Source organism: Leptosomus discolor, chromosome 9 (assembly GCF_034619465.1).
Source record: "Leptosomus discolor isolate bLepDis1 chromosome 9, bLepDis1.hap2, whole genome shotgun sequence".
NCBI classification, from domain to species: domain Eukaryota; kingdom Metazoa; phylum Chordata; class Aves; order Leptosomiformes; family Leptosomidae; genus Leptosomus; species Leptosomus discolor.
In genome coordinates, this window is record NC_141399.1 from 15467171 (window position 1) to 15493783 (window position 26613).

General features: G+C 34.2%; 1 protein-coding gene across 1 annotated transcript in view; it reads left to right on the forward strand.

Moving 5' to 3' along the window:
• CACNA2D3 (calcium voltage-gated channel auxiliary subunit alpha2delta 3) overlaps positions 1-26613 on the forward strand; it is a 466721-nt gene that overhangs the window by 218912 nt on the left and 221196 nt on the right. Inside the window, exons 10-11 of the mRNA XM_086470039.1 lie at positions 6995-7084; positions 13406-13519. Of these exons, the coding sequence (XP_086326165.1) occupies positions 6995-7084; positions 13406-13519 (204 nt within the window). The remainder of the gene's footprint in view (positions 1-6994; positions 7085-13405; positions 13520-26613) is intronic.

Genomic DNA, 26613 nt, shown 5'->3' on the forward strand with positions numbered 1-26613 from the left:
CCGCAGGGCTGCTTTCAATCTACTCATCGCCCAGACTGTATCTGTGCTTGGGATTGCCCTGACCCAGGTGCAGGACCTTGCACTGGGCCTTGTTGAACTCCATGAGTTTTGCATGGGCTCACCTCTCCAGCCTGTCAAGGTCCCTCTGGATGGCCTCCCTTCCCTCCAGCGTGTTGCCTGCACCACACAGCTTGGTGTTATCAGCAAACTTGCTGAGGGTGCGCTTGATCCCACTGTCCATGTTTTGCTAGCAAAGGTGTTAAACAGCACTGGTCCCAGTACTGATCCCTGAGGAATGCCACTCATCACTGGTCTCCACTTGGACGTTGAGCTGTTGACAGAAATTCTTTTAGTGCTTTATTCATGTATGCTTAGACTTGAATCCATGGTCCTGCAACCCCACCTAATTTGGGTTTCCTTACGTATAAATTGTACCTTATATTTTGTAATCACAAGTAAGCTGTAATAAAATCTCTTTGTACTGGGACCTCTGTGTAGCATATTGCCTTAACAAGAAGGAGATTAGAACTTTGTTGATTGTGATAAAAATGCTGAAAAATGTATAAATGGCAAGTTGGGCATAACTAATTCAGAAGTCATAATGTAGAATAAAAAAGAGGCTAGTTTAGGTAGGTAAGTAGGAAGAAATGGAGACTTGATTTAGTCAGAAGTTTACATCAGTAAACTCACTACTAGTGTACTTCAGTGTTGTCAGTGGTAGAAAAATATAAAGGTAAGCAGGTTTTCAGGCCTTCAGAAAAAGGGTCTGCTATAAGCCATAACAAGCTGAACTTACTAGGTGATGTAACTCTATTTGTGAGGCTTTAAGTGGTGTCCTCATAATAAGGTGCATTAAAACAGGCTGTGAAGTCCTGTAGCCTGTGCCAATTAAAACTTGAGCCAAGCACGCCACTATTGTGACTAGCTTTGTCACGATGCTAGGGAAAAATCTATCAGTGAAATTCTGCAAATGTTTGCTATGGTAAAAAGAAGCTATATCAAAATATGAATGCCAGACATTAGGGATTATGTTAGCTGACAATTTATCTGCTCATTTTTGCATATGTCTGAGATGGCGTGGTGGTTATGGCACTTAACTGGCATTTGAGAATTGGAACCCAGTTCTCTGCTTTAGCGTATCATTACTTGTTTTCAGATGTGTTTGTTTCCTCAGGTGTTGAATGAAGATGGCTGTACTTTTTTCCTTCTCTTTTCTTTTTCTTGTTTAAAAAGGGTAAAACCTTGAAGGTTACGGAGTATCCTCATATTATGGTAACAGAGGCCAAATAATTTCCCTGATTGTTGCACAGATATGGGACTCTTCCTTGTTTGTTCAGAGTATGACCAGGTTCTGTTCACTTCCAGACTGTAAAAATTCGTTGTCATTTGATTATAGATATCATATTGATTACAGATATCAGTCAGTTTTATAATCTCAGAGAGTAAACCTTGTGAACCTATTAGAGCAGCCTGTAAGATAAGACACCAATAAAAAGTGATGCCTTAGAATTGCCTCTAAATCAGTAAATTATTCTTCAGCTTTACTATGGGCTAGATAAACCAGTGTGTCACTGCAAAGTTGGGAGCTTCTGCCATGAATGAGAAATTCAAACAGCTTTCACTGTTTTCTGGTCTTCATCTCAAAAGAGTTTTCAAATTGCCTGCAATGACCTGAAATAAGGAAAGTAACATCAGTTTCTCACCTGTATTCAGATGGCTCCCTCTACCTCCCTAAATTCTTGTGTGTTCTGAATTATGAAAAAGTGATCTGAATCTTTGCAAAATCATACATGTCATGTCCCAAGCATAAACGTTTAAAAATAAATTACTTGAGTCCTTTAAATTTATTAACTACTAAACCCTAATAAATCAAAAGTAGGAAATTGAAAAAAGAAACAGAAATATGACTTGCTATCATATTATGCCAGACAATTTTACCCTAATCCCTGAAGTCTGAAAATTTAATGTCATCTAACCAAGTATGGTCCAAAATGCCTACAATTGTGATTAAGCTGTGAGGCCAGAAAAGGTGAATATACCTGGGTGTACCAAAAATTGCTTTCAATAATCTCAGTATAAGAGAAACTCTAAGTTTAATCATGATCAATGGTTATAAATTTATCCTCTTATTCAGTTATGCCAAAGCCATATACAACAGTGGTGTGATTTTAATATTCTTTTTAACTGTCCCATGAAGACCAATAAAAATTTTTCTATGTTTCTCCTCATTTAAGTTCTGAAACAGTCCAAGTCAAGTTGGGACACCTGATTTTTAAGCAGAAATAGGCGTGTTAAAATTATTTTTCGTCTTTGGAAAAACAGTGTCAGTATACCCTGCTCTTCAAATAGGCTTTTGTAACTATACCTAGGACAAGAACCCATTTTCTGATTCTAGGTCCATTAAACGTATTTGCTGGTTTGTTTCTGACTTAGGGGGTTCTAACAAACTTTACACAGTTTAAAAATAAAAGGAGAGAACCTTTTTGATTTGCATACATGGTTTATTATCAGATGTTTGGATCACTGAGACTTTCTGTTTTTGACAGTGGGTGGTGTTTATAAACAGACAAAATTAGCAGCATGCAAGGTTACAAGACCAAGTGTATGCATTGCTGATGTTCTGGTTTGAACTCTTGTGTATATATATGCAAAGACCTTGTCCTGGCTGACATGTACAAGTGGATTTCTATCCTCACTTTCTTCAGCTCATATTTTTCAGTCACTTCTGAATGGATCATAGATACCTCCACAGCTGAACATGTCTGTGCTTCCTCACTGTAATAAGACACAAATTCTCCTGTTGAGATCTGACCCTGTAATTTTGTAATCAGACATCAGAGTCTGATTGTCATAATTGTGTGCATAATTTGCATTCAGAATTACCAAGATTATGCATGTCAATTAGGTATTTGAGTCCACAATTAGATATTGCACATTCTGGTAGTTGCACATGGAAATTAGGCATACAGTTGCATGTGAATATTTGTGCAGACAGTTGGACAGATATCTAATTCAAACTAAGAAATTCAGATGTTAATCTACAATGGCTCCAATAGGACAGTAAAGAGAAACTGAGATGAACCAATATTATTTCTTGTGCAGTTTATTAATAAAAAGAGCTATTTAAGATGTAAAGATTAAAATATGCTTTTTGACTCATTAAGAGCAGGGGACTGACTCCTGCTTTCAGGGATCTTTTCACTCTTTTCATTCCTAGTAGGGTTGAAATACATTTTTCTGTTTTGCAGTGCTTTTGTAAGGGACAAAATTATTGAGTGGCAGTTGGAGACACGTGTGGGCAAGCTGCAGAGAAACTTTGAGAAGTGTAGTAGTTTGAAACTTTGGGTTTCTCATAAGCAAAGGACATAATGCTTTTACAAATGCCTTTTCCAGTAATGAAGTGGGCACTGTAGCATGGCTGTCAGGACATTGCTATACTAACTGGACATGTGAAATGGGAAAAGATGAGCGTTTGGAGATTTGGATTTTTTTCTTATAAATTTTCCTTAAACAACAGCATGACAGATAGTAGTTGTGTCGTTAGTATGCTCTTTGAAGTCAGAAGAAGGTACCACTCTAAGAGGGTAAAAAAAACAGTTTCTATGAAAGTACAACAGTACATCTTGATTGTTTAATAATAAACAGCCCCAGATGAAAACAATCTGAGGAAGCTGTTCTTTGTGCTGACTCTAAAATGAAACATGATTTCCTTTGGCATGGATCCAATTAATGCCACACATCCAGGGCATCTGGTATGACAAAAAGAGGAAACAAAGAAATGTTAATTTGCATGTTGTGTGATTTTTCCAGTGGACATACAAAGTGCTGAAATTCTCAAAAAAAACAAAGACGAGACAGAGAATGGAGTTGGTTCAAAAGAACAAATAAAACCCATCCACAAATCACCTCCAGACAAAGGCCAAACTACACATACATTTTAGTTATTCAGTCCTTTTGCAGAATCACCTCGTAGCATCTGTTCACTGTGAAGCCTGGAGGCAGAAAACATTGATTTGTTAAAATTCATAGCGCGTGAAATAGATTTTTAACATTTTTACTATTTTGTAGCGAACAAATATCACTATTCTGTTTCTTCATATATCAACAGGGTATTTTTCAGAACCTATGTATATAGCTATGGCAAGAGAAAATATTTATTCTTCTGACAGATTAAGTGAACTGAATTATATACTAGAGATTATACAATTTACTAGTAATTTTTGGTAATTTGTTATACATGCTTGATAATGTATATGCATTGTAATGAACATTCCACAGTACTTCTCTGAAATGTTCAGAGATTTTATAAACTATTGTGGTTTTTTAATATCAAAATAATTCTAGTTTAATTATGAAGCAGCAATGTATTCCAAAGAGAAATATGATTTGTAATAAATATTTAATATATCTAATTTATGAAAAGGTAAGCTTAGAAACTTATTTCCAAAAAGAAAAAATTTGCTTTATCAGTTTTTAGACAGCTCCTCTGTTTCAGGGTGAATCCCTGTGTTATCAGGGAAGCGTCTGTGATAACTGTAAACTGACCTTTGTTCCATGTATCTGGGAGATATGTGCTGTGAGCATAGGACTGCTTCAGCAGCTTGAAAATGTCTGGTCAACACATAACTTTGATGTTATTAAATTGGTTTTGACATGGATGAAACAGTACTAAAGTGCTTGTTTTCCATATTCTTTACCTGTTAACTACACTTTCTGTTTTACTGTATGTAAAACTGGTTTTGCTAAGATGTTTCCTGGAAAAAGTATTAAACATGATACATTTCAGTTTTTGAAGAATTCCAATGGACAGTTTTAAATTCATGTGGACTTTACATATTTCATAAACAGTTGTATTTTCTGAGTTTCTGAAAAGCTTTAATGACTGTAACAGTCCTGTGCAGTAGTTAATCCTTTTGTATGTGGACTGATGGCCATACATATTAAAGTCACTCTAAGTACTGAAGTCAGTAGTTTCTGAATCTGACTGTTAGTCAGTTATTGTGTTTGAAATAGCTTTGTAATAGCACACTGTCTTGTGCTGCTCACAGCTGAAGTAGCCCTTGTCTGGGAAACTGCCATCTTCGCATTGCTGCTCTCAATTTCCAGGCCATATTAGTTGAGGTCAAGTATGCACCAATGTGGCTTTTGATCAATTTGGACCTAAATTTTGGAGATACTTTGGAATGACAAGCTGGATACAGAATAACAAGAGGGTGTTGCGTTTATTGCATATTTGGGTATTTTGTGTTCATTCTTATTTTCATTATTAATTGTAAAAAATATGAAAGGCACGATTCAAGAGACAGGGGGATTTAATCCTTTTACATAAATAATTAGTTTGATTTAGTTTTCTAGCCTACACAATAACGCTTCAATACCAATAGACTGATAAATAAAAAATTTCCACTTACTAACATGTTGAGGTAACTTTTTAATCCAGCTGTGGAGACTGAAATAATGTTTCATGAAAACATTGCCTCCCCTGTTATTTCCCACCACATATAATTTTCTTCTTACAAATTAATTTTTATATTTTAAAATGTATTTAAAACAGTAATTAATAGTACTATGAAGATACAGACTAGTATTTACTGAAGTCAGCTATGTAAGTTTGGGGGGGGTAAGAACCATTTTGCAGTGTAGCCGTATGGGCGTTTGCACTAAGACTGTGCCTTTCGGCTGTTAAAAGTATTGAGCTGCGATGAACCACATTTACTAGGTCACTATGAAGTAATTGTTTTGAAAAGGCAACCTTTTTTTTGTGGCTTCAGAATTGCCTAGAGGCTAGGATGTAAATTTTCCTGTTTCAACTTACTGAAATTTAATAATTAAATAGTAAGTTCTCTGCCCTCCAATATACTGCTGTAATATCTTTTGATTTTATGAACTTAAAAAAATGTTTCCATCATAGAAAATCAGGGGAGTGAAGCACTTGTTTGTTGATGTTGCATACAATGTCCATTTATGATAGCATGGTTCATGATACTGTTTTTAATGATACATTGCTCCTTCTTATAAACCTAAGATAATTTGTTTTTCCTCTGAATGTTTTATTTTTGGAAAGTAGTGCTAATATTGTTTTGAAAATGTGCTACTTAGTACTTCAGCTTACTTTATCTTACATTTTCTCTAAAAAATTATAGTTTAATCTATATATTTATAGTAGTCCTATATTTTTGTCAAGTACAAAATTTGTGAAATTTCTCAAACTTCTAACATATCCAGAGAGATAACATATGTTTAGAAAGAGGAAAATATAGGATGAATTCTGACCTGTCAGCCTCTAAGAACTGCCTGTTATAAATTTTACCCATGCTTATGGCCAGCAAGTGTGGCAGTGCATAACTGATGAGCCATTTAAAACTGCAAAAATTTGGTTTAAGTGTGACTATGCAACACAATACTGAAGATAGTCACATAGAGCTAGCAAGTGGTTAACCCTGTCTTTCCTCTTGTGTAGAGTAGTTCTTTAACGATCTAAATAATATATTGACATTGACAAACTGCATTTAAACTGCAATGGCCTGATGATTAGGCTCTACCATCTTTTTGGGAGGGATCATAACAAAAAATAGACTCTCAAAGCTAAATTTCAGAAAGAATTATTTTTATTTAGTAACAGATCTTGAAAACCTAGAAAGCGAATAGTTAGAAACAATATAGAAATTACTATATGAAGTGAAAAGAAGATATAGATATCCCTAAATACAAACCCAAACAAAAAACCCAAAGGGAAACAATTCAATTGAACAACTAGCCAAAAACATATCTTGTGATACATTCGCATTATGATTGTTCCAACACATCCTTAGTTTAGTGTGACTTCAAGGGTCAAAAGGATTAACCAGGAAATACTTTGTTTTATGAATTAGTGTATGCAGTCATTTAAGCTTAAGAAGTAGGTCTGAAGAAGAATTCAGAAATCCTTCATCATGGATATCAACATGTATGTCATAACAATATGCTGACAAATAAAACCTTGTTCATGTTTCAGCATTTCAGGGAACATCTTGACAAACTTTTTGCAAAAGGAATTGGAATGTTGGACATCGCTTTAAGTGAAGCTTTCAACATGCTCAATGAAGTAAGTTAATGCTTTTCAGGTTTACGCTGCTGACACCTTTCTTGCTATTTAGCAATTTCTGCCAATTTTAAGATAATAAATTAGAACTCACTCAAAAATGTGATAATAGTAAAATATTACCTATTGAACAAGAATTCTGTATGATTTATGTGTGGTGAAAGATATAAACAAATTTACATTTTCATGTGTATACATTTTAATAATTGTATTTTTTGTCTATATATACAGTACACACCTACATGTACATATGTACATTAAATAAGTTTTTTTTTTCAGTAACTGTTCTAAATGTTAAAAAATACTAGGGTAACACACAAATTTCATAGTTTAGTTTGTTCTTTTTTTCATTAGAAGGGCTAGCATTTTATAAATGACAGGAATTTGTATATTCATGAACGCTGAGAATGGACATTGTTATTAGAGTCGTGACATGACTGTTCATTGGTTTGACTTCTGGCATGACAATTAATCTCTCATAGCTTATACAAAAGAAGTTATTTGAATGCTTTTGTACTTCCTTAATACTCTTAAGATAGAGGGAGAAATAGATAGAACTCAGGTATTAATAAAATTTTAACTATTTATCTGCCAAAAACATAAGGCCAACTTTCTGATAACATTCCTGTGAATAATGTCTATAAACAGGAATGCAGTCTCTAGAAGATGAACATCATGATCAAAGAGATAATATAGTACAGGGCATCTAGTTTGCCTCCCAAACTCCACACAAAATCTGTGTAGCATTCTTAGTTGCCCAGGAAATCGTCCTTCAAAGGATATTTTAATTAATATCAGACCCATTGTCTTTGCTTGAAATGCTTTTCCTCACAAGGTGCACATCAATCTTAATGGTTATCATGAAATGATTTTATGTACTGTATTTCAGAGGCTTTTTTACCTGGCAAAGGTAAAATAAATTTTTGTGCTACATATCCCAGCAAAAAACAATTTTAGTAATGTTTTGATTCAGCTGACCATATACTTTCTTGGGAACGTATATTGGAAAAAGCAAGGAAAGAAAAAAGTGAACAGAAGTAGTAATGAAAGAGAATTAGTATGAGGGAGGAAACCGATGAAAATAGAACGCATCGTCAAATATTTCTCATGGCATTAAGAGTGAATGTGGTCTAGGTAGTGTGGTAGGCAAGAAAATGAGAACTCCTATTTCTGTGGATCCTTTCAGAATGCTCCATCTTGCCTCAAGTTCACTCTTTTTAGTTGGAGGCCAAACCCTTGTTCTTTGCATCTTGGTAACCTTGGAACCGCATTAGGGAGTCAGCAAAAGTGACTAAACACCTTCCAACAGGATCAACTCCTGCTAAGTGGTTGGATGTTACAAATAAGCATTATCAGCCTGTTAAAGCATTCCCTATAGCTTTCTTTTGAAGTTAATATTAACAGCTTAAGATACGATTGAAAATGCTTTGAAGTTTCCAGAAAAGCTTTCTCTTTACTAAAAAAAGAAAAGAGAATATTTAAAGATTATGCATATATTCTTTTTAATAATCTAAATAAATTAAGAGATGAGTTGATCCTGATTTAGAACCCCTATGTGTAGTGGGAGATTTATTTTATTTTATTTTATTTTATTTTATTTTATTATTTCATTTATTTTTTAGCGTGGAGGGAGGTATTGTCTAGAAATACAGAGCAACATCAAATTCCTGGCAGGTCTATTAAATTCATATGGACTTACTTAAAGTAACCTTTAAAATAGATTATGCAAGATCTGTTGCTTTGAGTTTTTCAGACAAGATTACTTAAAGGCTTTTAAAAGCTTTTCGAAAGCAACAAAAAAGGGAGATTGCTATGTAATTCGAGTACAAGATAGTGATTTGATGCCCAAATTACTGGGTTGAAATATATGGACTTTGTTTTTTAGATGATCAGTTTCTTTTACTAAATGTCTGATGATGTTGCGGTGAGAATGTAATTTCTTGTGTATTTAGGCATTCTAGTTTGTCTACAGATAGAAATTAATCCTTTTCGATATGTTTATCATGGTGGTGGTCCAGCTGGCGTAGTTAATATTGTGTAACATTAGTATGTGTTTCTTTCTAAGAACAGCTTGTCCTTGAGAGAGAATCACACTTTATATCCAGAAAAATAAATACATATTTTTGTGTGTGTATGTATATATATGAGCTTTAAAGATAAAAAAAAATTTACAAATTTTAGAGACAAGCTTTCAAAAATAAGCAAACCAATGCCTTGTTCATACTAGTTGAACCTCTGTAACATATCCAGGGTACCTCTTCTCAGTGAGCCAAACTGGCCTCCTGACATCCTTCCATGATTGCCTTTTTCCAAGAAATCTATAATTTCTATTTCTATGGACTCGAAAAAACTGGTATTAGTGTGATCTGTAGTATCACAGAAAATCCCAAGATTAGTGCTGACAATTTAGACCCCCTATCATGCTGCTTGATAGTTCAGATTGAGAACTAGTTTGCTTTATCATTCTTGGTTTGAACAATGCCTTGGAGTGTTGATTAGGAAACATCATTAGAAATTAAATCACCCTTCCTCTCTAGTCAAAGTATTGCTCTGAAAAGTGGTACGATTTTAAAAACTGCAACGTCTCTCCTTTAAAATGAGATACGTTTCTTTCAGTGTAAATGTTACAGGAACTTAATTTCTGTTTCACAAATTAAATTCAGTAAAAGTCTCTGTACAACTAAGCTCAGTAAGAAAAGTGAAGAAAGCTGGAAAACCATTTTTATAGTACATTTTTACTTCTGATAACTTCTTAGGCATATTCTTACTTGAGTTTTCTTCATGTCATGAAAACAGGTTTTGTTTCTCTTTTTGCCTAACATTTCCCAGGCCATTTGTTTATCAGCTTATCTAGCCTTAGTAGATCCTGTATCTTAAAAATCATGTACCTTTAGAATTAATATGCACCCTAATTAACCTCAATTGGACTCTAAGAATACAGACAAACTAGTCATAACTCATGAATTAACAAATGATAGAATAAAGATTGAGTTGTGCCAACTGATATTTTTAGAAACTTTATTATTGTCACTCACATTTATCAAGGTTTCTTTGGAAAGAAATATTTCAGTCACAAATACAAGAATAATTTTTCCCCCCCCCCCCCCCCCCCCCCAGTACCTTTTTACCTCCTCCTTTTCCCCCCTTTTTTTCAACTGAGCTTATATTCATGAAAATGAATTAAAGTGTTTTCTTAAGTATAGTCATTTCTTTGGGGGAAAAAATTTAAAATGAAATTCTTTTTGTTTTGTTTTATTTTAAAGTCTTAAGGCAAATAAAGTACTAATGACGAATGTAGTATAAAAATCTCTTTAGATACACTGATAATTTTGAGTATAAAGGGAAATGACATCCCATGTATTGAATCGTACCTGTAATGAGTGAGAGTCTTTTGATCTGTAAGGTCATGATGGATCATGCTACATGTATGTTCAGATCTATTCAAAGTGGAGTAATGGCTGTTTCTATTTATACTTTAAAAGGCAATATAATAGCTTCAAGCCTTCTTGCATACATACTTACAGAATTAACAGTAGAAAAATATTTTCCGTTATATACAGGAATATCAGTAAAGTCTCTGGGAGTTTCTATTAAGCAGTCTAGGCCAGAGAAAAAGCCATTTAATCTGTCCTTAAAAGAGTACAGATAAACATTTTCTACTTTGTCTATAGGATGTAGCCTTTATGTGCCAGAAATCTGTTCTTGTGAATTATAGGTTAGCTCAAGATGTCTCATCTGCATTTAGGGGGGTGATGTAAGAAAAAAAAAAAGAAAGCGGGGGGGTGGGGGTGGGTTGTGTGTGAGAAGAAAGAAAAAGGGGAAAAGCTTTGTTTTACACAGTCTATTAAGATTCCCGTTGGATTTTACAATGGTTCAGGGGTTACACTAATTAAAGTCCGTTAATTTTGCCTTGCAATTACTTTTCAGTATTTGCCTAGGTTCTTAAGACTTGAAGATAGTTGATACTGATGTCTTTGAAAAGAATATTTAAAAATCCACTTCCAAATTCTTTCTGATCATCAATTTATGCAATGTTCATTATACAGCATAAAAACATAGAAGTGCTTGGTGCAGTAGTAGGCACCTACTATGTCACATGACAACTGCAATTATCTCTTTTGGTGACAAATATGATCTTTGCAGTGATTACCTTTAAAAAAATCGTAGTCAATTAAATACAATTCTGTGACATTTCAAAGACTGTTAATCACAACCAAACGCTGTAATTGTCAGGATGCACTGAAATCTTTGCTGCTAACTTATGAATCGCTGAGTTAATTGTAGTTCATCATAAGGCTCTTGTCATTGTTATTATTATGGAAAGCACTTTCATCACTCTTGCTATTCAATAAAATTAAAATTCTAGACAAATACGAGAAGATATTACTCATCAAAGCATTTGAATTTAATCTCATTCTTCAAAATATTCAAACAGATAACTACATAGAATAATGCAGATGCATACAGAGTGTTTTTAAAATAAATATACGAAGGCATTCCCCCTTCGTTAATTGCCCTTTTAATATATCTTGTCTCTTTTAAAATATGTTGTCAACATGACGAATATATCCCTTGACAAAGTAACTTCATCTTTATGAGAAAATATTAGATCTAAGATCATACTAGCGGAGGAATTCCAGTTTAGTAATTCAGGTTCTAGTTAAGACTGGAAAAACTGTCATGACTGAAGGGTTTTAAGGCTAGACTGCCTTACAGGTGTCACAGATAAGAGTTTTCACACAGGCAGTAACCAGAATATAGCTAACTGTAAACCCACAATAGTTTCCCTTTAAGTAACGTGTTTCTATTACTGTTCACTGAGGTTCCTGTTTGATCAAAAGGAAATTGATCTGGAGGAGAGCTGCAGATGATACAAGTGATTGGGATTACTCAGATATAGAAATGTGGAGGCAGAAGAAAAGAGGAGAGAGTACTGCTGGAACGCACCATCCACTCCCTTTCTCACTGCAGGCATGTCTACAAAGACGATATTTTCAGAAGTTAAGAACTTTTTCTAGAAAAAAGGCTTTTACAGTTTTGGGAAGAATGGTGAATACATAAGGCCAAGTAGACTGCAGATATCTTAAAGACAGAGCGGTTGCTTGCCCAGATCAAACTAGAATACTCCAAATAAGTTTGGTTGAATCCAGAAGTAGAGTCCCTGCAAAGCAATTCACCTTTAAATTTAAATACTACTTCTCAAATGGAACCACCCTTTTTTGGGCACTACTCATCACAGATAAGCTGTTGAGTTGGGACAAGCTTGGCTTTCTCAATACCAAGAGAAAGGTGGTAGGACCTCGAAGTTGGTAATGTATCTGAAAACTACATAGTAAGAGAACAAAAGGAGACTACTAATTCATCAGCATGTATTTAAATGTTAGCCCACTCTATAAAGAGTTGTGTGTAATGACCCAGTTTATTGGTCTTTTCATAGATTCAGTGTTTGTACAGAATAATTAAAAAAGCAAATAATTTTCCAAGTTTGTATTTTTTTTGCTAAAAGCCAGATGTTTCACCTAAATTCCTTGAATATATAAAACAATGCACAGGCAAATAAGAACCTATTGTGCAATAAGTGCAAATGGAGACAGATGGATTCAAAATTAAGACACCAACTCCAGAATCAAGAGATCAAAGCTTATGGTATGACTTAGTCTAGTTTACTTGCTCTTTGCCCAGGAGAAAATCCTGTTTGTGGAATGATGAAAGTTTCTTTGCATACTCCAAAGGATGTGTTGACTGTTGTCTAAGTACTTGTGCTCAAATACAGTTCAGCAGCTTGAATTACTTAATATGTATTCGTTTTCAGTAATAGGAGAATCTGAGAATATATAATATTAATTTGGTTTTCCCACATAAACATTTTATGAAAAATAATATATGGAATGTAATCCTGAGTGAATATGAAGGCCAAATGGATAGTCATGTCTTTCTATAAATGGTGTATCTTTTGTACTTCATAGTAAAATTATCAGTCGTTCATTTCTTCTTCTTTTTGTGCGGCTTGTTCTTTGAAAATTATATTTAAATGAAAGCAAATCCTATGTATATGATCAATACATATAATCTGTCTAAAACAGGGGGATACACTTAATCTGAGGAAGTGCTATATTTATGTATGTTTCTTATTTATTAAGCTGATACACAACTGAAGTTACAATTCAGTAAGAACATGATATCTATGATAAAATGTTTTCAACCTGAGACTTTTTCACTTACTTCTAAGCATGCTAGAGATTCGACAAGATCCATGTTTATCCAGTGTGATCCTATCTCTCTTCATCTAACAGGAATGTGCTCTAACTTTGTTTCCTTTCACAGTTCAATCACACAGGACAAGGAAGTATTTGCAGCCAAGCCATAATGTTGATTACTGATGGAGCTGTGGATACATATGATACAATATTTGCAAAATATAATTGGCCAGACAGAAAAGTAAGTATGTTATCACCTTTATTTGATGGAAAACCCAAAGCTTCATATCCAATATAAAGTGTATGCCTATTGAAAAGTCAGTAATAGTCTTTCTAATGATGTAAAAATGATTTTAGATAACTGGATATTTCATTAATGACAAAAATGATGCTTATGTGATATTGCTCGAGGATAGAGATGGCCTTTTGCTGTAGTAATGAACTTAGGATAATAGATATTAAGGAAATATTTCCCTACAGGGTACATTTTTGACCATTATATAATGCTTCCCCTGTGAGACATCATTAAACACAAAAAAACTTTTCTTTCTCCCAAAATACTCATTAATAATTCAATGCTTTTTGAAGCTAAAGATGCGTATGTACTGTGGACAGTGAACAGTTTACTATGACTGGAGAAGGAACAGATGTAGTACTCAGCATTTTTAAATTTCTTTATTTAGCAGAGTGAGGGGTAGAGTTGGCAACTGGTGAGATTTTATTTAAAATGTATTTGGTTCTATTGATCTGTATAAAAAAAATTGCCCAGAATTAAATTATTTTGTTACATAACACATGGATGTTATATGGTAGTGCAGAAATTCTTCGAATTTTTCTGATTAGAAAAGTCTAGCAGGCCTCGTGTTTGGATGTGAAATAATTTCCTTCTACACTGTTTATCTTCTGCTAAAGCAACTTTTGGGACTATTATAGGAAGTTTCTGTAGTTTGAGATACCTGCCTTGTTATTACGCCCATGGAAGCAACAACCTCACTCTTCAAAGTGCAATTTGAGCAAGTAATTGATTAATATGCTGCATGGGGTTTCAGTATTCTATAGAAAAAAGTAGTAGTTTTGCTTTGTAGTTTTTAGTCACATTTATCTCATCTGTAAATTGGGGATTTTTTTTTTTTTACTGATTTTCTGAAAATGTTACATCAATTACTGTTGTTTCATGTAATAAAAGTGATATACTACTATTCTATTTTTTGTTGGTTAAGAGGATTTTCTTCAGAGAGTGTAGAGTAATAACCAACTGCGATCTGAAGATCTATTTTTCTCTTCAGAGAAAAGATCTATTTTTCTCTGAAGGAAGAAAGTACATACTTTTGCAATTTTACCAGGACATGCCAGGAAGTCTGTCGTCTTTAAAAGAATGCAAGGATGTATTGGTATTTGCGCATATTCTGAAGAGACCTGTCATACTCTTTATGTCAATTGATGCTAGCCTTTGTGTAGTGGAAAGGATGAGGATGTTGAATAGTAATGCATTAAGATGTAGGACCAGATATTATGAAAAGAGTTCCATTGGATGTCAGCATTTGTTCATTTTGGTATTGTATTTTTCCATTGGATGTCAGCATTTGTTCATTTTGGTATTGTATTTTGTTGGGTCACATCTCCATTGGCGATGGCAATATTGCTGAAATATAAGGAATATTTGTTTCTACTCTGTGACATTCAAGAAGTAACTCCTTGGAATGTGATGATCAACCATTTACAAAGCAGAATATGGGACCTTTGATCTTTGTCTCCCTACTGTTCTTCAGTACTTTTCACTGAGATTATTTGTCATTGCTATTTACGTGAATATAACTCCTGCCTTTTCTTATTCTGTTTTTACTGTTGAAGACGAGTGATTCTTCACGGGTAAAGCTTTCATTGATTTTTCGGCTGATTAATTAGACATGTGGAATATTAGGGCTTTTAAAATACATTTGTCTGATGAGATTCCTGAATAATTCTGGAAACAGTATCATACTTGAACTGTAGCTTGTTTTTCAGGTATTTAAATATTCAAAATGGAATCTGTTTTTTTTAGATCATATGTAATGTTTTTATCCCTAAGCAAATGGGTGTAACTCCTTAATACTGTATGGCTTAAGTCTTTTATCAGCTGGCTGTGCTCATATAAATGCCTGGTAGTAATATAGTCTCAATAAATCTCTTAAATCCTTCTTTGTATTCAAACTTAATTCTGAATGTTTTCTGAGAGAAACAGGACAACTGTAAACTGGTTGTGAAATTGTTACCTTATTAGCTGCTGCTTCAGATCACAAATGTTTATAAACAACAATTTTTTTCTTTTTTTTTTTTTTTTTAAGAGATTCCCAGGTGTTTTCATACGCTTTTATCCCTACAGAAATGGTCTGAAAAGTGTTAATTTCAGCTACAGGCTTCAATATTTACTCTTAATACTTCAGTCCATTAAATCTTGTAATGGTTCAAGATTTCCTTCATTAGATGATGTATGAAGAATTTTCATTAAGCAATATATAAATTTAACCAATAGAGGATATGAGGAATATGACTGAATCTAAATTATCTTCGGAATTGCAATCAGTATTTCTGGCACCTTCTCTCTCCCACTAATTTTATCTCCTTTCCAGTTTTGATATGACTGAGTGACTTTGTAAGCTACCATTAGGTCTGTCTTATGAAAACATAACTCATTTTTTTCCCCTGTAAAGGAGGCTTGAAAGTTTGATGGGGTTTTTTGGGTTGTTTTGGGTTGTTTTGTTTTGTTTTGTTTTGTTTTTTAGTTTTTTAAAAAAGTCTTGTGGCCAGTCTTCTATCTCTTATTTGATGGGATATTATCTGCTTTAAGTTGTTAAGTCCCCAAATGTTCCATGAGAACATTTTGCTTTATCTAGCAAACATAGATGTCTAAGGAGAGTTACAGAATCTCTCAGAATCTGCCTCTGATGTCTTGTATTTTCTTACACTATGAAGTTAGTTCCTCTCTTAAGAATGGGAAGATACCACGGGGAAACTCTGTCTATCATATGAAAACAGTAAGGAAAGAGTTCTCTGAAGCAGTCAGAAATGTATTTTCACAAAACCGTGTGCTATGTATCTTTCATGTGCAAATCAACCTCTATACCCAAGATGATAATACTTAGCTGTTGCAATAAGCAGCAGGACAGGTTTCCCTTTGGGTATACTTCTCCAAAGACCTAGCATGAAGAATCCTACCTTGTTTAGCAAGGGCATGGTGTTTAGGGAGTAGCTTTTATTTAATATGCAATATTCTACCCAACTCTTATAAAAGATTTCATGTATTGTACAGTCTTCTAAATCGTATATTAGAAAATATGTAGGAAAAAAATCAAACCAGCTTGTCCTCTTTTCAGCCTGAAATGTTTCAGTATGAAAAATGCGAAAGATTTCCATATGCATGCTTTAATGCATTAGAGCTTTCAATGTTCCTTGTTAAATTTGTTCTAGAAAGGAAGAATTATTGAAAACGCAATAGCCTACATATATGCAATGTCAGCATACCTAAAAATCATGCAAGCGGTGTCCTTCAGGATCCTCTGCTTTGGCATTACACCATCTTTATTCTCTCCAAAGAAATTTTTTATATTTATAAATCGTACCTTTAACTGCTTAGTAGGCTTTTTTCTCACACTTTTTGTTCTCTATTCACCTATATATTGCCTTGCCATCTTATCATTTATGTTCCTGCCATTTTGATACTGTGGTGGACAGTGATGGACAAAGTAATAGCTATAATTGGGATAAGTTCTTAAGTTTCTGTTTACCTCAATTACCCTGTCAGCAAAGTACCTATTTCAGTTTTATTTAACATTAGATGATATTAAATATGTCTTCATTAGTTGCAGCAGAAATATCTTGTTCTCTTATGGAAAGGAATAAATTCTTCATTTAACTGTGAAGGCTTTGTCAGTTTGTTGATGACATTCTCTAAAAATGAAGAGTGAAAACATACTGACACCATACAAAATTCATATTTTCTTCTTTTTTTCCAAGCCATCTATATCTTTGTAAAGATAGTCTTTTTAAAAAAAAAGATAATCTGTAAACAGGGATAAGATCACTTTGCTACATATGATTGTAGATATGTTCTGCCTGACAACTGATTAAAAACCTGATTCATTCTGATAACATATTAAATAAAAATTGTGTTGCTATAAGTTTGAAATGGAATAACGTGGCTCCAGTTAAATCCTCAAAGTAGTGTAAATTAAGTAATCAAGGTTTTCTGGGAGGACATCAACCTGATATTGTGTATGAGCTAGAGAATTATGACCATCAAAAGACTATTTAAAATTATCTTCTGGACTGTTTCCTTGAAAGAAGGGACACTTTCATTTTACTGTTTATTTTATGAGTCCCTATGTCCCTCGCCAAAAAAAACGCTTTCCTATGTTTTCCTAATATCTTCTGCTACTAAAAATATAAATCTAGTATATGCTATTTTTATAACACACTATGTTTTATTTGTATGACTAAGGCTCCGAGTTGTTAATGTCTATTTCCTTTTTTTTTTTATGAGTCCATACATGCAGTCTTGCACCTTAAGGAGCTAGATTTTCACACATTATAAATGAGTTTATGCTATGTACCTAATTTTTCTCATTCATGACACATTATTTCCAAGTATCTCTAATCCATTCATGAGAGCTCTGCCACATGAAGTACCAAAAAGAGAACAATAAATCTGCAAGAGTAAATCCATCTACACTGTCGTATAAAAGCCCAGGTTTTCACCATGTAGCAGAAATAAGTATTTAAAAAGAACAGTACCAAGAAAGTGTTTGTTTACAACTATGATATAGTTGCAATACTTTTTATTTTTCAGATTTCCTATTTCAGCAGAAAGCTTTTAAGTCTTAATATCTTTTTGATGTCAGTTGAAACAGAGAATGTGATGCTTTTACTGTATATTATTGTTTCTACTATTATACACAAAGGGACTATTAGAAACGAAGCAAAGTACTGCACTTACATATTTCATTAGGTACCTTATTCTAATTTAAAAGCATGAAAAGACACTGTTGTCATGGGGCAGGGAGGGCAGAAAAACAGACGTGACTATAGGAAAAATAGCCCTTCAGGTTTGCTCCCAGAAAATAGTACCACTAAGTGTCTCTTCTTAAATAACACAATCCTACTTCCTCTCTATTGGAAAATTCCAGGAAGATTAGCCTTGTAAATGTTGCTGAAATGCTATACCACATGTAAAAATGCAATTACAATGAGATCAGAGATATTACCGGACCTTCAAGCCCTGTCATTGTCTCTGTTGAAAGCCATTGTAGTCACTAATTGAAAATTAATAAACTTTGAACAGAAAGTATCTACTTAAATAATATTTAGTATATTTTGACATTTTAAATGTAGCAAGACTATTCTCAGTATGTTGTGACATTGAGAAGGACATACAGCAAATCCTTTTGTATAAATGCATGAGGAAATACTTGAAAACCGTAGTTACTCACCAGCAACTCCACGAAGACTCATGATCCTTTTTCTCCACTGGCTAAGACCAAGTGCCTGCATGTGCTGCAGCATAGGTCTTTTTCTCTCCTCCTTTTCCCCATTTTTTATGTGGTCATTAAGTTCTATATTTCTACAAAGCCTGTCTCCTCATTGTTTTGGAGAAGCCCGAAAGCATTTCTTCCATGACCATGATTCAGGGCAGAGTCTAAAATCCCATTGAGATCAAGGGGAAATAGGTACATAATTGAAGTATATAAGCAAATATTTTTGTGAAATTTCAATTTGGATACAATCTTCTAGTATTCCATTTTCTTTGATGCAGCACTCACAAGTGGTCATGGAAGATACTGCCTTTGTGAGATGTTGTGACTTGCAACATGCAGAAATGGATGTTCTGCTCCCTTAGCCTGAGAGCTCTTCACTTGGTGATATTGTACCGCATGCAAAATATGGAAAAGAAAGTAAAAGGACCATTGAATCAGTTGAACTATAGCCTTCTTTATGGGTTTGTCCTTTGATCCTGACTAGCATTTGCTTTTATAATTATCTGAAATAGCTATATGCTATGGTATACATGCAAAAACCAGAAGTAATAATCTCTCACTACTTAGTAAAGAGAAATGGAAACTAAAATCACACCTAAAATGTCCTCATTTTCTAGAATCAAATCCAGTTAGACAGGCCAGAAGTCTCTCCTGAATTTTGTCTCTGTTGGTAAGAAGGAAGGATGAATGTACTCTAGAACTCATGTTTGTTGTGGTGGTGTTATTTTTGTTTTGTTTGGGGTTTTTCTTAAATCTGAGTTAACCACCCCCCCCCCCCCCCCCCTTCAGTTACCTTATCATTATTCTGCAGCCTTTCACTTACTGGGTAAGTAATGGGGAACAGAGCTTCGTCCGTCTGTCTCCTATTATTCTGAGGGCTCTGGGGAAGACTTCATTTTGTATGGGAGAGAAATATTTTCATTCTGCTTACAAACTGTTACAACAAGGCAGGGTTTTAAGATGTTTTCTATCAATGCTAAGGCTTCAAGCAGGGTGAATATAAAGAATAACTGCAATAACATCTTTATTCCTACTGCTAAATGACTATGATGCAAAGACCTAACAGCTAATGCTGCATGTGTCTGAACAGAACTGTTGAAATTACAAGATAAATAGTTCCATGACTTTTAAGCATTTATACCTTATTTTGCATCTGCTTTATATGAAAAATTTCACAGTCTGGAAGGTGTCTGGGTCTGTATACAATACTTAAAATTGAATGCAGAGTGTAACACCTCAAAATTTGCTGGGTTTAGATTTTTATTTCATAATAATATGCTATATTTGCAGATGATAATAATTGGTTGATGACTCCTTAGGTATGTGGGCCTTCAATACATACTTTCACAGGATCAATATTTATAGTACATTTAGTAATAGATGGCATTGTGCTTTCTTAAATACTTAAGAAAATACTTGGTCATTACTGGTGACTACTGGTCACTTGGTCACTAAAGACCTTTATTTCAATCTGTTAATTTATATTAGAGATCTGTGAAATAAATATTTAATAATTCTACATTTAATTTTACTAAAAATTTTTTAGTGAGTTTAAAGATGACTGACAGCCTATTGACTTCAACTGCTGTATATGAAATGAAAGTCTGAGCTTTTGGGTATATGTAAAACTCCCCAAACATTTAGATTCTGCCATAGGACAGGAAAGAATGCTTTAACAAAGGAAGGTGAAATCATGATATGTTTTCATTTCCTTTGTCTGAAAACTATACTAAAGACGAAACATAAAATTAAGTGGATGCTGTGAAAACAGGCTACAAGAAAATAGCTGCATTGTGGCATTGCATGTGTGACAAGTCATCTTTTTCTTCATGTCTGCTGTCTGCAAGGTTACAAACCTTTCTGCAGATTTTTAACCATGTCTCTGTAGCTTAGGAACCTGCTGATGCTGGCAACATGGAACATCAGTACAGCAAATTGAATGTCTCATCTATAGTGTTGTCTGGATGTTATTAAATTGATTTTCTTTTTTTTCTAAAAAGACTGAAGCACTTTAGAGGTGGATGTTATTACTGCTACACAAACTGTATACTTTATTACTGATTACCTTAAGAACAAAAGAAGGTTCAGGCACTTTATAGGCCTTTCAAGCTATGACATAACTTACATTAATTAGCTATCTTTTTAGGTACCCCTGCAGTATGATGAAAGATGGGGTATGAAATCAAACAGAAGTTCTTGATTTGGGGATAAAGAGAAACAACTCCTTACAGAAATGCTGTAGTCCTAGTTTCCTGCCCCATCTGCATTTGGGGGTGTGTGTGTGTCACACAACACCTTAAAGAAAAGATTATTTGATTATTTTCTTTTTTATTATTTTTTCTCCCTTTTAAAGAGAAAAAGAGGCGGGTAGGTTTCTGTTTCAGTGAATGCTATTTTTTTTTAACTTTATTTATTTTTTTAGAACTACCAGAATGCTGTCTGTGAATCGGTCACTAGTGTTTCTACTTGTATTCTTTAATGTGACACTCAGAGTAGTTAAGCATTCTTTTCTATGCTAATACCAATTTGATTTGCCATGAAGAATCTTTTTCTGCAGTGCTTAAAACCAAAAAGTGGGGTGATGTTTTTTGTGAAGATAAGGGTAATAGAATGTTATCCTCAGGGAATATGTGGATTGCCAGAGGAAGGATTACTGCCTCTCGTTATACAGAGTTATATGGTTGGCTAGAATCATTTAGTGGCTAGTGCTTTCTGAATATTCTAAGAATTATAATTGGGATGATCATCTATACACAGTGTAAATGTATACCCAAAATGCCGTTACTCTCTTAATGGTTATTGTGTAATCAGAAATAGATACAAAAGTAAATCAATTATGAGTCATACGGAGTACCTTATAAACAATGCACAGTCAAAATTGTGGAGAATAATCCACAATCTGAAATAGATTGTCCAAAGTACTTTTTGGGAAGTCATGAGTATCAACAATGTAAAAATTATTACTTCTGCTTGTAAAAAACTAGTTAATTTTTATGTAGTGTATGTAGTCATAGAGTTCCAAAATTTAAGATAAAGTATGTGTACATAAAATGTGCCTAGATGACTACACGTATTCACTATTTGCATCTGGCATAAACTCCACATCACTGAAATGAAATGGCTGAAAACCATTATTAACAAGAGAGACTAAAGTATTGTAAGTAAATATCATAATAAGGACCTGATGTCTTAGGGATTCTGTTGATTCATTCAGAAAATGGATATAATAAAACCTAACCTGATATTTGAAGTGCTGCAAGGTCTTAATTTTTAAAAAATTTATGTTTGCGGAGTTATTACGTAAGAAGCAAGACAGTTAAAGCCGGTATAATAATTGTTCAAATATGCTTATTTCATTTTGTGGGCTGTGTTTATTCTTAAGGTAGTGTTTTTTGTGAAGAATTATGCCATCCACTTAAGGAAATAGTGAGATCACTTCTTTAATGTTTTCAACAGCACAATAAAACCTATATTTTAGTTTGTGTCGTTTAAACTGAACAATACTACAATTATACTAAAATCAAGGACACAGTTCATAGTCTGCTTGTTTTTAATTACTCCTTTTTATAATGTACACAACTTCTTACTTAAACACGACAGGCATACAAGAGATGTTGAAGATTGTTAGAGATGTTCTATTTTAGACAAGTATGTACAGTCTCTGTAAAATATCAAGAATGTATATTGTTAATTGTGAGTAACCCACCAAAAAAAAGATGACCGTAGCTGCATATATGAAACTTATTTTATTGTATTTGACAACAAAAAGATAACATAGTATCCTAATCAATTAATTAGGATTAATAATAATCACAGAATCACAGAGTGGTAGGGATTGAAGCGACCTCTGGACATCATGCAGTCCAACCCCTCTGCTAAAGCAGGTTCACTTACAGCAGGTTACACAGGACTGCATCCAGGTAGGTTTTGAATATCTCCAGGGAAGAAGACTCCACAGCCTCCCTGGGCAGCCTGTTCCAGTGCCCTGTCACCCTTAATGTAAAGAAGTTTTCCTCATGTTGAGGTGGAACTTCCTGTGCTCCTGTTTGTGTCCGTTGCCCCTTGTCCTGTCACTGGGCACCACTGAAAAGAGCCTGCCCCATCCTCTTGACACCCACCCTTTAGATATTTGTAAGTGTTGATAAGAGTAATAAAAAAGTACAGATAGTAAAAAAACTAATGATGATGTTGGACTGAATCTCTTCTTAAATTACCTGTTTAAAATTTGGCTTCTGGAAGCAGTTGAAATTATCTGAATCTATATTAAAGGTTACATTACAGAGGAGAGCCTTGGTGAAAAATACATTGGTGAAAGAGATAAAACTAGGGTTATGCTCAGTCATCTCTGCTTCCTTCACCTATACCCTGAAATAAGAAGGATGTAATAGATCTACAAGCCTGCCTGTTTTATAGGTACTTTCTCTTCTGTAGAGCACAAGATACTAAGTGAAAACTTTTGATTGATTCTACAGGCATGGAAGAGTGAAAACTTCATATATATTTTGGAGTAAGTTATTAAAAGCTATCTTTATGATGTTTTAGGTCTCTGTTATAACTTTTAGAATATAATGCAATATATTTTCAAATTTCTAATTTTTTTTTTTTTTCAAATGCAAGGTTAAGCTTGAATCAAATTATTATGTATTGGACATCAAATATTATGTAGTGGATAAGCATTAATAGGATTAAAGATATTTTTATGACTGACAAGAATGTCCACAGTTATATGCAGTAACAGAAGTAGAGGAGACAGTGCAATGGTGAGGCTTAAAAAAGAAAATGTGTTATTGCATCTTTTCCTAGCCAATAGGTCGTGTTCATTGCTAGTCCGATGAGGTATGGCAATTCCAGTAGCCTGTAAGTAATTGGTAAGTACCCTGGAAAACTAAGACCAGCACAAAGAATAACTGTTTTCAGACATTTTCATCTGGGTACTGAACTGTATTTCTACCTAGTTTGTATGATCATTCCTGTATCACTTTTCCTTTAATAACATCTTCATATACTTCTATTTTATATAACCGCCACTGAGTTAAATAAGCCATAGTGTGATGTTTCCTTACATACTGAGGCTTTAATTTACATTAAGTTGAGAAGGCTGGTAAATTGCATGTTTAAATATCAAATCTCAAGAGATGTTTGGAAAGAGAATGTTACAAAGGGAGGAAGTTAAATGTTTGGTATAGTATTCTCTTGCTGGCATCGCATTACATATAGTAAATGATATTTCTTGCTCATTTTGCTCTGAGAGGCCAAATTCTGCTGGTTTGGAAGTATAACAGACATTGTTTATATGAATTTATTATTCATATATGCCATTTTCCCATATTACCTCAGTTATCCTTCGTTGTGTCTGGCTATAGAACAATCCATGCACACATTTCAAGACAGTACACAAGATTCATTACATGCAGTGGACCATATATGTGTAGTTTAGTATTCATTTCAGCAAAACATTTACATATGTGAATTATTACATCTTTGCTAACCAAGGCAATGGATTCAGGCATACATTAATGTGCTTTACTGAATTAAGAACTAAAGAAGTTATCCAAACTATCCCATCTTTAGAACTCTGTTGTGGGTCTGTAGATTCTTTCTGAGTGGTTGAGTCTTTAACTGTGTTAGTGGTTCTGCATTTTATAGAATACCCATTTAGAAGGCACTGTTTGTTTATCTCACTATATTTATACCTACTGGTATAACAGCATTAACTACATCTTGAGACTTCTGAAAAACATGGCAGTCTCTGCAGACTTAACTTTTGTGTTCTGTTCCCATGTCCAGGCATCTGCTGCAAAACAGATAAAAACCTGTTCTTCTCTATGAGGTTCTAAATGCCATCATCTCTTAATCCTCTCTACTACCCTTACTGTAATTGTCTCTGTGCAAAACTGTCTGAGATTTGCACATCTGAATAAATATGTTCTGCTTCCTTGGGATAACACTTGTGCACTGACTTTTATTAAGATTCAAGCTCAGTCACAGGGGTTTCCCCTTAAGATTTCTTGAAAAGTTTCTGCTGGATTTTAACATTGAAGCTGAGCTTAGTGCATTGTTAGAAAACAGAAGTCCTTATTCTGCCATCTTATGTCATTAGACAGTCATATGGTCCTGCTCTGGAAGGGGGGTTGGACTAGATGATCTTTCAAAGTCCCTTCCAACCCCTCACATTCTGTGATATCTTGAGAAAACATGTAGGATTTTGAATCATCCATGACTCGTTATTGAAGAAGGCTTTAAAATCCATCGTAGTAGCAAAGTGTGCATCCCGATGGCTGCTGTTCAGCATGTCATTATGAAAACAGCTGTAAATACTGACAAAACATTTTGAAATTTGTGTTATATTGAGGTTCATAAAACAGAACACCCACAGAGCCTATGTCATTTGGAATAGGTCTTTTTTGTGGAAGAGATATCTGAGGCATACTTTTGTTTAACCCAATCATTTTGTGTATTTTTATGTATGTATAGAGAAAGAGAAAATGAGAGATAGAGAAGTCTACTGGATACAAAATAGGAATTTGTTTTTAATTCTGGCTTTTCTGGACAATTCAAGGCAGTAGCCACTAAGGGTTTGTTTTTGTGGAAAATAGCGTGTCTTGCAAATTGTGCAGCAAACTTCTGTATCTCATGCTTCAAGAGGACCTGGAAATATTCAGCAATTTCTAGTAACATTTTTATGTTCACTTCACCTATTTTAAAAATAAATAGAAACATGTTATCCTTGTTTGAAGAAAAAAATTTGCCACAAACACCCTCAGAAAGGTGACTGCTTTCTGTTATCAAGAAGACTAAAGGAGAACTTGGAAGTGTGCATGTATGGAGACAACAGACATATCTGCTAGGCAAGCTCCTGGGCATTCCTCTTGGTAAGAAGAAAAGATGATGGAATTGTGAAATACAGTAGTTATTCCACAAATTTTCTATCACATTGTTCCATTTTTCAGCCTCTGATGAAGGAGAATATTTTGGATTTTAATAATATCCAAGGTCGTATCAGTCATGGTCTGTCTCTGTGTTTTTTTTGGTTTAATAATACAAGATGTTAGTAAAATCATGAAGAATGTTTCCAGAATATAAAGACAGATGATAGAATAATACTGGTCTTTCAATTAATCATTTATATTTCCATCACTTTGGATCAATCTAAATCTTTAACTCTTACTAAACAAATACGCATTTTCAATAAATAAACTGAAAGATATATTCAGGTCAGGTAGAAAGCTGTAAGCAGGTTTTAACTCCTGTTTTTGTAGACTTTTCTTCCCCAAGTAATAAACAAACTCAGGCAAAAAAGGAATAGGCGCAACATACTGTAAATTACGGAAGACCATCTAAAAGTTAACTTCTGTTATTTTCTATGACTATCTGCCTTGTAGACATTCTAGTAGTAAAGCCTCATGCATAAAACTACAAGGAAAAGGGATAATGGAAAGAATAGGAGAGGGAAGGAAGTAAGAGGAAGTAAATGAAGCGGGAATCGAAAGGGAATTTCTCACACAGATTTCTTTCCTTCTGGGAAGAAGTCTTCTGTGGTGTTGCATGGAAGGCTGGCTACAGAGCGTGGTGAATTACTAATATGCACAAGCATGGAAGAAGTGTCTTGCCAAGCTGTGGACTGGTGTTGTCACTGAATATAAATTCCAACAAACTGCTTATAAAATTTGGGGCTGCAGTTGACCTCCCGTTCCAATGTGCCTTATGCTCCCAGATACATGAAATACTCGTTATATAGTGCTGGGTTATAGGTTAGTTGCAGCATGTCACTTATTCATGATCCCAATCTGCCTCTTTTGAGGTGCCTACTTTCCCCAGAATTTGC